We start from the raw sequence: 15781 nt of genomic DNA, 5'->3' as shown, positions 1-15781 counted from the left end.
AGCTTCTTGGTCCTCTGTGTCACAATCTTAACTAAACTTTAGCAGCGCTTGAAAGGGGTGACAACATTGCATTTTATTTTTCTTAACTCAGTCATTGTGACCAGCGAACGGTCCCTCAAGTTTGTTTTTTTTTAAGACAAGAATTAAAGTATTTCTGGATGAATTTGAACATAGCCGGTTGTTACATCTTTGAGGTCGCTTACTACATGTGACAGTGCGAGCGGCTTCAGTAAGATGCGGGGCGCTGCTGCAACCCATGTGATCGGGGGAGGAGGAGGGAGTTTCATTCATTTGTTTCTGTTCACGGCGGCGGCTGTTGCCGAGGTTGCTATGTTGGACAGTGAGCGATAGGCATCGGAGTAACAACTGAAGTTCCAATGAATCGGCGCCGCTGCCATTAACATGGAACTCTGTCTACGCCTACAAAATACCTTTTAGCAGACGCTGTCGAATCCCTTAACGATCGCCTTTGTGGGGGATTCTTCTGGACAGAAACTCGGAGCCCCAAGTGTCTGAAGGGAAAGTTCCCTTTTCGAGTTCTCCGCGATAGGGGACATGAAGTAATTCGTAGCCTGACGTTTTGTTTTGGACGGTGTGTGTTTTAAAGAGGAAGGCTCTACCGGTGGCAGCTTTCAGAGTTGTTGCCGTGCCCCGTCAGGCGTCCGCTGGAGCCGCGCTCCACGGTGGTCCCATCTGCCCACAAGTTCACCCCGGTGCTGCGCCGTGCAAGCCGCGGTGATTGTATATGGAGCTTGGGTTTTGAATACGACTCGCTCGCGCGCCACTCCGTGCAGCCGTTGGGCTCCGGCTGCGGTGACTGTCTCGCGCTGCTTGTTGCCCCTGGACTTCGGGAACCGTTGGTCCTCCGCGTGGCTGCTGCGGGCGCCACCTGGGGAAAGCGGCTCGTGGCGGCCGCAAACCGCCCAGACGACTGGGATTAATCCAAGAGACCGGGTCACCGCGGCAAGTTTGTCCATGTGGGTGTGGGGGAAGAGAACAAAAATGACCGCCAACTTCTAGCACGCGTGGCTTTTCAAAGCCGGAGGGAAAATGTAACTACTGTCCGTGGTAGACGATTATCACGGAACATTCTTTCAAATAAAGTCAAAATGTGTATTGCACGCTACTGTGGGACCATAGCGCTGGTCCTCTTCGCCGTCGCAAACGGTGAGTGAAGGGTGTATATGAATTTATTTTATGGGATCAAAGATTTTGGATTTTTTTTTCCTGAAATCGTTTCTATCTCGCTCTTCCCCCCCCCCCCCCCCCCCCCCACCGTTGGTGTTTGTGAGCGTCTCAGCCGGCGATGGCAGGTGGCTGTGCGCTTTCTCTCCTTTAGAGGGTTGCCAGCTCAGCCTCCAAAACCTAGGCTTGCTGACTGGACAGCGTCGTGGCTTTAAGAGAATTCATTTTTTGCCTTTTTTTGTGTTAAATTCCATTTAAAAGTGGATTGTATGTTTTCCGTTTTCTCTTGTGATCTATCCGGGCCTCGGTACACAGTGTCCCTCGATCATGGTAGTTTGTCAGAACCCTTCAGGATTTATTACTCCGGACTGGTTGATGTAATATGCAGTGAGCTTTCACAGTAATAAAACATGTTGATTCCTTTATTTGCTTTGTTTTGAGTACTTTTCCGTTTAGCAATGACATTAAACCGACGTCTCATTCGTTCTTGTTCTCGGGTCTTTTTTCTAACCTCTTTCCGTCAACCATCATGACGGTTTAAAAATTAGGCGCTCGTACTTAGTTTTAATAAATCACGAACACTCTTTTAAAGTGGGTATTTCGCTTTCAGGCGCCCGAAATAAACTAACCCTTCTGATTATAATGCACTTTTTTTTGCTGATTGAAGAATGATTAATGGATCACAGTCTTCCTAGGATGATGGAAATTCATAGTCTTTGGATGATTAGATTTTGTTTGTTTTCGCTTTAACTCTATGTGCGGACTTGGACTCGCATTCATATGGATGACACATCCACGCTGTACTGACAGCAACATTTTTCATTTTCCCTAATGTGCCTGCCTTTGTGCCCACCTTCCTCCTTTCTCCTCATTTTGTACCGTTTCTTATTTTGGGACACGTTAATTCAGTTTCTGCCATCTAGACGTTTGTGCATGATGTTGTCATTTTGTCTTTGTCCTAGTTCACTTGACTTGGACTTTGCTCATACTAAAAAATGTATACGAATTCATTTTATTACTTTTCGTTCATAAAGGTTTTTAAAGTAAGTATGTTTGATATATTTTCAGTCGATATAATGATAGGAATCTTTAAACGTTTTCAATGCCCGCAAAAAACTGCACGTCAACAGAAATGCAACCTGGTTACATTTTGCAAATTCTTCCTTGAGCTAACGTTGTGGTTTTTTTTCTTTTTTGAGATTACCAAGTAACCGTAAATACGTTCTTATAGTGGTTAGGCAATGAGCTGCTCGAAAATGCTATCCTTTTATTTTCAATTTTCGATTATCCTACTCGTATTGACTGAACATTACACAGGTTGAGTTTCGCTGTTGGGCGGCTGGTGGTTAAAGTCTGTTGGAGATCGATGTATAAGGATTATGTAAATGACGCTGCGAGGAAAAGGACAGTTCATTCCTGCACCAGACGAGGCGTTGCAGGCAATCTGATGGAAACTGCAGCAGGGAACAACTAGTAAAAGGGAGTGTTCGCACATTATATGGGTACCTGGCAAATTTTGTTCTTGCAGCAAGAATACGCAGATGTAATTCGCTTTTATTTAACAGTTTTGCTTTGATCAGGATTTGGTTTCCAAGTGAATTATTTTTAGGGCAGTGAAATGCATTTTTTACAATTGAAGAACCGCGTTTGAAATAGCTGTGTAACACGTTAACAACAAATGTCAAATAATTTGTACTGTGTAATTCATGCACGTTTATGTGGCATATTTATTGGTGGTAGACGGGACAATGGGGTTAATTAACATCGCTATATGCTGAATGTTTGTTTATTTTAAAAATCGGCGTAATTGCAAGAGCCTTTAACCAGTCCGAATGTAACGAATTCATATTACCAAACGCCGACCGTGGCCGTTTTTACCTTTTTTCCTAGACTACCAAGTAACCGTAAATACGTTCTTATGGTGATTAGGCAATGAGCTGTTCGTTAATGCTATCCTTTTATTTTCGATTATCCTCCTTGTATTGACAGAATATTACACAATTTGAGTTTCGCTGTCGGGCGGCTGATCTTTTCCGTCGTGAGTTATTTGTGCAGGCTTCGAAGCCGGGAAGTATGGTTGTGGGACACTTTTTAAAAAAAATGGTTAGTGCTTCAGCAGGACTAGAAATTATCATAATAAAACATCGGCTAATTATGCTTTACTATTGATTTCCGAAGTCGTATCGCAGTTTCAGGGGAGGGGCGGGGGGAAGGATGTGTAATTAGTGATCAAACTTGTGGTTGCAGTTGCACCGCCATGCAGTTCCGCGAAAACACATTCACCACTAAAGCTTATTATACGACCTGAAGTTTCTATAGAATTTTGTACGTTCAAGTGTCCTTTTAATCGCTGAAGTGTTAATTACTGCTAATCAATCGCTTAGCATCTGAAGTTCATTTCATTTAAAGTATGTCTTATAGATTTAGAAACAATGTTGCCCCATCCTCTTCCTTTTGTACCTGACTCTACACTTGAATTCACGCACTTCAATCACGCTTCTCAGTTCTTGAACTGTTTGTCTCTTAATCTGTTTCAGGAGTGTAATTGCTTCCTAATCCTCTTTTTTCCTTTAGTTTCACCTTACACTTTCAATAAACTTTGTGCAAATTTATTCATGTGCAAGGACTAAAATGCTTTTACACTAAAATTTGACATGAATTGCATATGGTTCAAACCAAGTTCTGTATTTCACGTTTTATCAAGGACCAATGCTGCACTTGACCATTCATGAGGATAATGTATACAGTGATATTAAAATTTGAAGGTTTTCAGCTTTCTTTGAAAAAAGTACTAAATTGTTTTAGATGGCCATTTCATTTAGAGGCATAGAAACAGACCCTTTGGTCCAACTCATCCATGTTGACCAGATATCCTAACTTTAATCAAGTCCTATTTACCACCATTTGGCCCATATCCCTCTAAACCCCTCCTATTCGTAGACCATCCAGATGCCTTGTAAAATACTGTAATTGTACCAGTCTCCACCACTTCCTCCAACACCTCATTCCACATATGCACTACTCCCGAAATGAAAAAGTTGCCCCTTAGGTCCCTTTTTTTAAAAAAAAACAAATGTCCCCTTTCCTGTTTCACCTTAAAATTATGCCCTGTAGTTTTGGGCTCCCCTGCCTGAGGGAAAAGACCTTGACTGTTCACCCTATCCATAACCTCCATGATTTTATAAACCTCCTGTAAGGTCATCCTTCAGCCTCTGATGCTCCAGGGCAAGTAGTCTCAGCCCACTCAGCCTCTTCCTATAGCTCAAGCACTCCAACCCTAGCAATATCCTTGTAATCTTTTCTGAACCCTTTTCATGTTTAACAATGCCTTTCCTATAGCAGGGAGACGAGAATTGAACACAATATTCCAAAAGGGGCCTAACTATTGTCTTATACAGCTGCAGCATAACCTTCCCAACTCCAATACTGAATGCACCGACCAATAAAGGCAAGCATACCAAATGCTGCCTTCACTAACCAATCTACTTGCAACTCTGCTTTCAAGAACTATGCGACTGCATGCCAAAGTCGCTTTGTTCAGCAACAGTCCCCAGGAGCTTGCCATTTAAGTGGATAAGACCTGCCCTGATTTGCCTTTCCAAAAAAAAGCACCTCATTTATTTAAATGCCATCTGCTGCTCCTTTGCACATCTGATCAAAGTCCTGTTCTACTCAGTAACTTTCTTCACTGTCTGCTGTGCCACCAATTCCAGTGTCATCTGCAAAGGTACTAAGAATACCTCTTATATTGACATCCAGATGGTTTATGTAAATGACACAAGCAGTGAATCCAACACCAATCCTTGCGGCACGCTGCTGATCATAGGCCTGCAGTCTGAAAAGCAACCCTCCACCATCACCCTGTCTCCTACCTTCAAGCCAATTTTAGATCCAAATGGCTAGTTCTCCCTATATTCATAGAACATAGAACGTTACAGCACAGTACAGGCCCTTCAGCCCTCGATGTTGTGCCGACCTGTCATATTGATCTAACTTTGTTAACCAGTCAACCATGCAGGACCTTATCAAATGTGTAACTGAAGTCTACATAGATTGCATCCACTGCTCTGCCCACATCGATTTTCTTTGCTTCTAAAATACACAGTCAAGTCAGTGGGACATGACTTCCCAAGCACAAAGCAATGTTGACTCTAATCAGTGTTTGCTTTTCCATATACATGTAAAATCCTGTCCCTCAGAATCCCCTGCAACAACTTGCCCAGCTTTGACACCAGGCTCACCGGCCTGTAGTTCCCCAGCTTTTGTCTACCACCTTTCTTACATAATTACGTCACATTAGCCAACCTCCAGTCTTCCAGCATTATGCCTGTGGCTATCAATGGTACAAATATCTCAAAGAGTCCCAGCAATCACTTCCCTAGCTTTCCTCAAAGTTCTAGGCTATGCCTGATCCAATGCCAGGGATTTATCCACTTTTGTGCATTTTAAGACATCCAGCACCTCCTGTTGACAGATGCCAAACATGACTGATGCAGGAAATCTAAATTTAAGTTTGAAATGCTCAGCCGTTTGGGCAGCAATAGTGAAGAGAGGAAGAGTGAATTGTTTAGGGCAGTTATCTTTTCATTACAATAGGGTGGATCATAATAAACACCAAAAGTAAAGTGGTATCAGAGATAATGGGAACTGCAGATGCTGGAGAATTCCAAGATAATAAAATGTGAGGCTGGATGAACACAGCAGGCCAAGCAGCATCTCAGGAGCACAAAAGCTTTTGTGCTCCTGAGATGCTGCTTGGCCTGCTGTGTTCATCCAGCCTCACATTTTATTAACCAAAAGTAAAGTATGTTTTCCTCCTTATGTAAAATCTTGTAAGATTTGTCACTTCTGGATATTTCGAGATAGTAGGCACACTGCCAGTTCCTTAAACAAGTGAAAACTTTTGACATGGAGTTTAATTGTATGGAAAAGTGTTGGTAAGTCCTTTCTTTTCTGGTTAGAAAACACACACGCTGTCAACTATTTGCTTAATATGTTTATAATATGCCATAGTTACACTGGAATCCTTGCCATGGGTTACTTCTGGAACAGTTCAATTTTGTAACAGTCTTGAAAATCACTAGGTTAAAAACATTGCCATTGATTTCTGGTAGTCAGACTTACAAACTCACCGTCAGTGTCTGTCTGTACAAAATTGGCACTTTTTTAAAATTTGTAAACCATGTTTTGAAAGTAAATTGACATTTCCTCAAGAGCTAAGTTTATGTATAGGCTGGGTAAGGATTCTTGACTCCCTAACACAAGTAGCAAAATTAAATTGACCCAGTGCCTGTGAGGGAAGTCATCCTGCAACACCAAGGTTCAGCAAACATATTATACTGTGGCCTAAAGGAGCCCTAGCAAAACAGGAGTCAATGGGAAGTGTGAGGGCAGGAGAGTGTAGGGAACGAGACTATCTGCTGGTTGAAGTCCTACCTGACACATAAGAGGATGATTGTCAGTCATCTCTGCAGGAGTTCCTCAGGGTAGTATCAGAGTGCCAACAGTCTTCAACTGATTCACCAATGAACCTCCCTCTATCTTAATGACAAATGTGAAGATGTGCAAATATTGGCAAAGAATGTTCACCATTTGTGAGTCCTCAGATAATGAAGAAATCCATGTCTATATACAGCAAAACCTGGACAATATCCATGCTTAGGCTGAAAAGTTATAAGTAGCATTCATGCCCTGCAAATGCCAGAAAATTGCCATCTCAATTGAGAGGCATTCTAATCAACATCCTTTATCATTCAATGATGTTACTATCACTGAATTCCCCCAGTATCAACAGCCTGGGATTACTGAGCAGAAACTTAACTGAACTTAACAATTGTTACTGTCTCTACAACAATAAATAAGAGAAGGCTGGGAATTCTACAGCAAGTAATTTACCTCCTGACTCCACAAGCCCTGTCCACCATCTACAAGGCACAAGCCAGGAGTGTGATGACATACATCCCCCTTGCCTGGATGAGTGCAGCTTCACCACAGGAAGCTCAACACAACCAAGGGGGAAGGGAAAATGGCTTGATTGGCACTGCAACAACAAAATTTCACTCACTCCATTACCACTGCTCAGTGCCAGCATGTGCTATCGACAAGATGCTTGGCAGAAATTTGCTAAAGTTCCTTAGACAGCACCTCAGCCCATGAGCACTTCTTTCTAGAAAGACAAGGGTAGCAGATCCATGGGAACATCATTACCTGGAAGTTTGGAAATATATCACAGTTCCTGCACTGCTGCTAGGTCAAGATCCTGGAATTTCCTCTTTAACAAAGTTGTGGGACTTTCTAAAGTAGATAGACTGCAGTGGCTGAAGAAGTTAGGTCGCCCATCTTCTCAAGGAGCAGCTAAGGACACATAATAAATGGTAGTCCAACCAGGGATGTCTAAATCCATTGAGTTGAGTCCTATTAAAAAGAAAGCCAATTCAGAACTAAGCACGTGCACGCAAGAAAACTCACCGTTTTTATCAAGGAGTCATATTTGATTCACATTATTTGTTATTTAGCAGAAAATCTATTGTGACTAATGTATCCCCACAGTAAGGTGTCCCACTGAACTGATTAATTGTGCATTTGACCGAGTTGGACACAAATTTATAAGTCTAGCTTCATAATTTATAAAGAAATGTTTAACATTGATTGTGTATCTGAGTAACCTTCTTAAAACAAAAGCTACAGCAATTTGATTTTTTCCACAATCTTTGTGCAAGTAAAGTTTCAAACTATTTTCTGACCGAGAGCCAGGTAATTTTTTGCTCCAAACATGGCTGATATTGGAAACTACGAGGTATACAAGGAGCATTTGAATACATATCTTTGACATCTAATTCTTATTACATTGATGTATATTTGTTATTTCCAGATCTCATCTGTAAAGACAGAACAAATATGGAAAATCACTTTATAGGGTTAATCTAGTCAGTTTTTGTGCTTTGAAGCATTTATTCTTGTCAGGCGATGTTGCTGTGACTGTTTTATTTGGAATCCTGGCAGTGAAAGGAGGCACATCTAGTTTGTAGATGGAGGAGAACATTTTAACTGAGCAGTATCTACAGATGGAAGTGAGTTAAAATGCAAATGTCAATTCAATAACTAGTGGTTGACTACTGCAAATTGCATATTCTTAATTTTACTCCATCCAATCAAATCAAACGTATCTTTACATTGAATTTTGAAATTACGAAAATGCTGATGTTCAATTTTCATAGATTTCTTCAGATATTGAAAAAGACCCATTTTATACAAAGACAATTTGGCACTAGTGATTTTAATTTAGGATCTGGTCATAGTCACTTGTGATATTACATATAGGATGAGATGTGTAAATGCATGTGAGAAAATACTGATACAATAAATTTAATTTATAATCATGTGACAACCTGATGTCATTAATTTATTAAAGAAGAACATAGACTGGGAGATATAAGAAACCGATTTGATAGGAATTTAGCTGTACTCAAATGCAATTTTTTTTCATTCTAAAATTAGCAAATATTTCTGTCCAATGATGCAGGTTGAGGGTTCACTCTTCTTGTGCTTTTCGGGATATAAAGGAAGTGACCTTCCTTCTGGCTCTTACAATTAATCTTTCTTTTAAATAGATCTTTAAAAGGGCCCCTCATTGATCTCTTCACCTGGCAATAACACGATGGGACAAATGACCTTCTGAACTGTATTATGAGGAGTATGATGTTGTCTGTTCTTAGTGAAATCAAAGTGTGGCAAAGCTGAAATTGGTGAAGAGATTTTTTTTAAAAGCTGTCATTAGTATACCATTTATTATACTGAGAGGCTTATTAACGTGTTTAGCCTCCATGGGTATCCCAAAGTGTTTTCATCTAACAAATGTAGAGGCCAACTTCCACACAACAAGCCCTTAGAAACAACTATATGGTGACGAAATAATCTGATTTTGTAATGCTTGTTTAGAGTAATAATTGGCCAAGTCACCAAACAGCCCTATAGGCTGTTTTTCAATCAATTGCAAAATGCCAAAGTGGGTGCATCTTAAATTTGGAATTGATGAACGTGCATGTAAGGGATTTTTCTGGAAAGGAAAATTAAGTGCTAGAATAATTCTGTCTCGTTCAGTAGCAAATAAATTGACTGAAATGGATCAGTTGATAATCTATTCATAACTTTATTTCAGATGTTATTTTATCAACATGTTTGAGAAGGACTAAATCGTAACTAGTTTTATAATAAGTTTGGTAATTGTATATTGCATTGAAAGCATTCCTATGTGGCATTTTTGTGTTAGACATTTAATAGAACTTGCTTTTGTCGTAATAGTATCATTCTACATGGATGCTAAGTAGTATGGTTTATAAAATTTGTAAGATTTAACAGACTTTAATAATGAAACATACTGTCCTTACTGTAGCATTCTGGCTGCAATGGCCCACGTCCTCTTGACACCATCCCAAATAAGCCACACCTAGGAAACTTAATTAGGATTGTAGTGATGTGGAAATATGAGATGAGAACCACCCTTCTCAAACTTGGAAATTTCAAAAAGACCAGGAATGTATCAGTGAGCAAACCTTAAATTCTCTACCATTCTGCCAAATCACTGGATAATCTTCAAACCCACCTTGACATCAGTCCAAAAGACACTTGCTCACACTATGTGTGCACATTAACTGTTGTCTTCCTCCTGTTATCATAGTGACTACACTTATAATCAATAAAGTGTTTGTAATGTGCTTTTTGGGCATCTTGTGTGATTGTGAAAGCAACTGTATAAATCAAGATTTTTTTTCATTGAAACTAAGAAATAACCAGGACCACAAAACGCAGATTAAAAAAAAATCGCATTTGTCTATAACACCAAGTAGTTAAAGCACAACTTGACTCAGTCATGATGAAATCTGTGCATGCAAAACACCTGTCACAATCAGATGAGAGCGTCATATGTAGTGAGTGAGAGATGCACATGACGCACTGTTTTGTTTCTGCATGCACTTCTTGTTGTCTCATTTTGTTTCTTATCACATGTTCTCCCACCCTTTCAATAGTTAACTTAGTTGCAAAAACGAATATGTCAATATTCACTTCTACCTGTTTTTAAATAGGCCCGCAACAATGAGACTGTAAACTTTTTAAATTATAGCCAATTTGGTTGCTTGTTACTGCAAATGTTCATACTTTAAACATTACTTATTAGCTTAGTTTTTTGTCTTATCCACCTATAGTTTTTAAACTGCCCAATTTTGTTTTACTCTACTAGTAGCCAATTAACACCAAGAAATAGGTTTGGATTGCTTCAGTATCATATCACTTGCTTGCTTCACTTGCATCGTATCACCCTCTTTATGGAATGTTTCAGCTTTGCTTTTGATTTTAAAATAAATGTTTTGCATAATATTCATTTGTGTAGTAATTTGTCAGCCCTATTCCTAGCAATGTGACTCAATTCTTTTCCTTCCTTTTCACATGCTCTATGGTGATGGCCAGACCAAAGACATGCTTGTGTGCCACATTATTATTTTTAAACAATGCCAATGACTTTGTGTCTATCTAGATTCCATAAGATGATGTTGTACGCTTGCATATAATTCATTTTTGCCCATCGCCAGTATTTTAGTTTGTAAATGTGAATTTGCATTACAGGGAGTTTGGCAATTTCCTGTTTTTTTGCCAGATTGGTGAGTGCAGTGCACTTTATTTAATTCATTTAAATGACTCTATTGGCCTGTTTGGTTGCACTTTTCAATTACTCATCTAACTCATTACCAAAGCCTCATTTTTATTTAGTTAATCTAATCAATTCTGTTTTCTGAGCCTTTGTTTGTTAACTACCTCCACACCAAAGTTTGAATGACACCTGTTTCTTAAGTTTGAAATCCACTATTTGATTTCTTGCTGGTCTTGCACTGTCCTTCCTGAAATTTCTGGGTTCTTCGTCATCCCATCTTGCTACACTGTTCTTTTGGAAATTTAAATTGTTTGGACATAACTGTTAAAGGCAAATTGGTCTGCATCTGTGAGGGGATAAAAACATGGTGATTTTTCTTTGGACTTGACCTTCAGAGTTGGAAAAGGAGCGAACAAGCTTAAATTATTAAATTGGCAAAAGATGAGGGGAGAACAATTGCCAGTTAAGTAATACAAATAAATATCAAAAATGACTATGAAGAATTAGACAGTCGGAGTTTTAAAGAAATAGGTAGGAAAATAAAGTTGAGAATCATTTTCAAATAAAAACTCAGGATGCTGTCAAATTACTCATTACATAAGCTTCAAAAAGAAATAGTCAACATGGTGTTGTGGGGTGGGGGCGCAGAGTGGGCACAGTGGGCAGAAGCTACTTTGCCAGGGCTACTAGTCTGGTGCAAATTCATCTGTATCCTACTTTAGCTCCACACCTTGTGATCTCGGATTCTCCAGCATCTGCAGTTCCTATTATCTCTGTATCCTACTTTTACTAGTTGATGTTCAAGTTGACATCTGTCTATTCTTCATTTCCTCATGTGTACCTGACCTTGGTACTGCTGTATTGTCCTTGCCTACTAATCTTTCAGTTTACATCAGAGGAGCAGGAAAGTTGACATTTTGGGTCAGAATGAATTAGATTAGATTAGATTCCCTGCAGTGTGGAAACGGGCTCTTCGGCCCAACAAGTCCACACCACCCCTTGAAGCATCCCACTCGGACCTATTCCCCTATAACCCATACACCCCTGAACACTATGGGCAATTTTAGCATGGCCAGTCCACCTAGCCTGCACATCTTTGGACTGTGGGAGGAAACAGGAGCACCCAGAGGAAACCTACGCACACACTGGGAGAATGTGCAAACTCCACATAGACAGTGGCCTAGGCTGGAATTGAACCCGGGTCCCTGGTGCTGAGAGACTGCAGTGCTAACCACTGAGCCACCGTGCTGCCCTAAAGAAGGGTCCCAACCCAAAACATCAACTTTCCTGCTCCTCTGATACTGCCTGATCAGGTGTTTTCCTCCAGCTTCACATTGTAGTGTCTCTGACTCCAGCATCTGCAGTTCTTGCTATCTCTGAATCTTTCAGTTTAGTTTGCAATCTCTACTCCTTTTGATTTTTTTTTACTCTACTTCATTTGTTTACGTTAATTTTGCCTGCTTTCTTTGTGTGCTGTGCACCTCTAGCGTCCTACATCCACTTGGATCCACTTAAAAACAATTCAGCCACGATTCTTGCATCACAGTAATTGATTAATTGATTACTCAACTGTTCTCTGGTGTTAAATGGTTTCTACCATTTCAAATGCATGTTTTCTCACCCTACGTTTTGTGCAGTTTAATGATTGTACTTCACTTGCCCACTTAACACATCAATATTTTCTGTTCTCTACACCTAATTTGCCCAAGCAACTTCTTGATTCATTAAAAAAGCCAGCCTTGCTCATCTTAACACAAAATAACTACCTTGCTTTCTATACAATCCCTGTAACATTGCATAATCTGTGGTAGGTCAAAGGAAACAATGGGACAGAACACCAGGTAAGAAACAATAGAAGATTATGCAGCTTGTTGAGTTTGTTCTTCCATTTGGCATGGTCATGGTTGATGCCATGGTGTGCCGATGCCATGGTGTGACGATGTACTTCTTAAAGCCATTGTATTTTGCTGTGTTTGTTTTTTTAAATGTAAAGAGGTTTTAAGACAGGCATCGAGCTGTCTATTGAATGCACTTATAGTAAAAAGCTAGTGAGGCCTTGGGTTTTTTTTCAAGGTCGGAACAATTAGCACAGGCCTAAATAGGTGTGGCAAGCCTTCACAGTTCCCCAGTTTTTTTTAGTGGCAGTTGTTGCTGGGGTCTTGAAACTGGATGTGGAAGCTGTTTCACCTCTCTGGATTACACCTAAAACATGGGGGTTCTCTTCCTGCTGCTGGAATTGCACATGAGACTGTTTGTCTATTGTCTAAATTTTCCTTTGTCAAGTGTGTGGTTATGGGATGTTACTGCACTGAATCAGTTACTGTTCAGTAGTTAAGTAATTTATTATTCTGTTAAGTTTTCCAATAGGCTACTGAAGGGAAGTTGGAGAGTGATATGTCTACGGAGTCAGTTTGGGTTGAGGTCAGGAACAAGAAAGGAGCAGTCAATTTGTTGGGTTTGTTTTTTTACAGACACCCTAATAGTTGCAGAAAAGTGGAGGAGCGGATTGGGCGGCAGATATTGGAAAAGTTTAGAAGTCACACAGTTGTAGTCATGGGTGACTTCAATTTTCCAAATCTTGAATGGAAACCTTTTAGTTCTAATAGTTTAGATGGAGCGGATTTTGTCCAGTGCATCCTGGAAGGATTCATGACACAGTATGTAGATAAACCAATCCGAGGAGAGGCCATTTTGGATTTGGTGCTTGGCAATGAACTGGGCCGAGTGTTAGACCCGTTGGTAGGAGAGCATTTTGCCAATAGCGATCATAATTCTGTTATTTTTACAGTAGTCATGGAAAAGGATAGGTACATATAGCAGGGTAAGGTTTATAATTGGGGGAAGGGTAATTATAATTATTTTAGGCAAGAATTGGGTAATGTAAAATGGGAACAGATGCTGTCAGGGAAGAACACTGTAGAAATATGGAGATTGTTTGCTTAAGGAATGCGTACTGTGTGTGATCGATATCTTTGTCCCTAACAGGCAGGGAAGATGCAGTTGAGTGAGCGAGAAATCAAACAATTAGTGAAGAGTAAGAAGAAGGATGCTGATATAAGGTTTAGGAAACAAGGATTGGAAAAAGGTTCTAAAGGAATATACGTTAGCCAGGAAGGAGCTGAAGAAAGGGCTTAGGAGGCAAGAGAAAACCTTTGCAGATCGGGTCAAGGAAAACTCTAAGGCTTTTTGCACGTACGTGAGGAATAAGAGAAGAACCAGAGAAAGGTAGAGTCAATCAAGGATTGTAAAGGGAATTTGTGCAGGGAGCCTAAAGAGATAGGAGATGTCCTGAATGAATACTTCTGTTTGGTATTCACAACTGAGAGAACACTAGTTGTAGGGGAGAACAGTGTGAAACAGAATGGTAGGCTAGAGGAGGCAGATATTAGTAAGGAAGATGTAGTAGATGTACTAATTTTGAGGAATTTGAAGGTAGATAAGTCCCCCGGGTCTGATGGGATTTATCCAAGGATTCTATGGGAAGCGGTGAAAGAGATGGCAGGGCCTTTGGTCATGATCTTCTAGTCCTCACTGTCCACGAGTATAGTGCTGGAAGATTGGAGAGTGGCCAATGTCATTCCCTTGTTCAAAAAAAGGAAGAGGGATAACCCTGGAAATTACAAGCCAATTAGTCTTTCTTCAGTGGTGGGCAAATTATTAGAAAGGGCTCTGAGAGATAGGATTTATGATCACTTGGATAGGCACAGTTTGGTTTGTGATAGTCAGCATGGATTTGTGAGGGGTAGATCTTGCCTCACAAACCTGATTGATTTCTTTGAAGAGATGACCAAACACGTGGATGAGGGTAGAGCAGTGGATGTGGTATATGTGGATTTAAATCAGGCGTTTGATAAGGTTCCCCATGGCAGGCTCATGCAGAAAGTAAGGAAGCCTGGGATGGGGGAAATGTGGCAGATTGGATTCAGAATTGGCTGACCCTTAGAAAACAAAGGGTGGTAATGGATGGAAAATATTCAACATGGTGCTCAGTTACGAGTGGTGTGCCACAGGGGTCTGTTCTGGGTCCTCTTCTATTTGTGAATTTTTTGTAAATGATTTGGTTGCAGGAGTGTTCAAGTGGATTAGTAAGTTCGTGGACGATACAAATGTGGGTTGAGTTGTGGATAGTGCAGAGCGCTGTTCTAGGTTACAAGGGGACATTGATATGATGCAGAACTGGGTGGAGAAGTGGCAAATGGAGTTTAACCTGAAAACTGTGAGGTGATTCATTTTGGAAGGACAAACTTGAAAGCAGAATACAGGGTTAATGGCAATGTGGAAGAGCAGAGGGATCTTGGGGTTCATGTCCACAGTTCCCTGAAGGATGCTACCCAGGTGGATAGAGTTGTTAAGGAGGCAAATGGTGTCTTAGCTTTCATTAATAGCGGGATTGAGTTCGAGAGGCGTGAAGTTATGCTCGAGCTATACAAAAGCCTGGTTCTGCCATATCCCAGAGTATTGTGGCCAGTTATGGTTGCCAAATTACAGGAAAGATGTGGAAGTATTGGAAAAGTTGCAGAGGAGATTTTCCAGGATGTTGCCTGGAATGGAAAGAAGGTCTTATGAGGAAAGGTTGAGAGCGCTAGGGCTTTTCATTTTAGAATGACGTAGAGGTGACTTGATAAAGGTTTTCAAAATGATCAGAGGTATAGATAGAGTGGACAGCCAGAGACATTTTCCTAGTGTGGAGGTAGCTATTATGAGGGGGCATAGCTTTAAAGTGAATGGAGGTAGATATAGGGGAGACATCAGAGGTAGATTCTTTACTCGGAGAGTAGTAGGGGCGTGGAATGCATTGCCAGAGAGGGTAGTGGAGTTGGCCTCATTTGGGGCATTTAAGCAGCAATTAGATGGGCATATGGATGAAGGTAGGGGTGGAAGTTAGGTAGACCTTAGGTTTAGGATAGACGTTCGGCACAACATCATGGGCTGAAGGGCCTTTACTGTGCT

The 15781-nt window shown here is 40.6% G+C and overlaps 1 protein-coding gene across 2 annotated transcripts in view; it reads left to right on the top strand.

The window, feature by feature from the left end:
* Nucleotides 1-286: 286 nt before the first annotated feature.
* tmem132e (transmembrane protein 132E) overlaps nucleotides 287-15781 on the top strand; it is a 583956-nt gene continuing 568461 nt past the window's right edge. For both annotated transcript variants that reach the window (XM_048557374.2, XM_048557372.2), the window contains exon 1: nucleotides 287-1167. In XM_048557374.2, coding sequence (XP_048413331.2) covers nucleotides 1110-1167 — 58 coding nt within the window. In that variant the 5' untranslated portion in view covers nucleotides 287-1109. The remainder of the gene's footprint in view (nucleotides 1168-15781) is intronic.

Source organism: Stegostoma tigrinum, chromosome 27, assembly GCF_030684315.1.
Source record: "Stegostoma tigrinum isolate sSteTig4 chromosome 27, sSteTig4.hap1, whole genome shotgun sequence".
In the NCBI taxonomy this organism is placed as follows: domain Eukaryota; kingdom Metazoa; phylum Chordata; class Chondrichthyes; order Orectolobiformes; family Stegostomatidae; genus Stegostoma; species Stegostoma tigrinum.
Note: the sequence above shows the minus strand (reverse complement) of the source record. Positions and strands in the feature narration are given on the sequence as shown.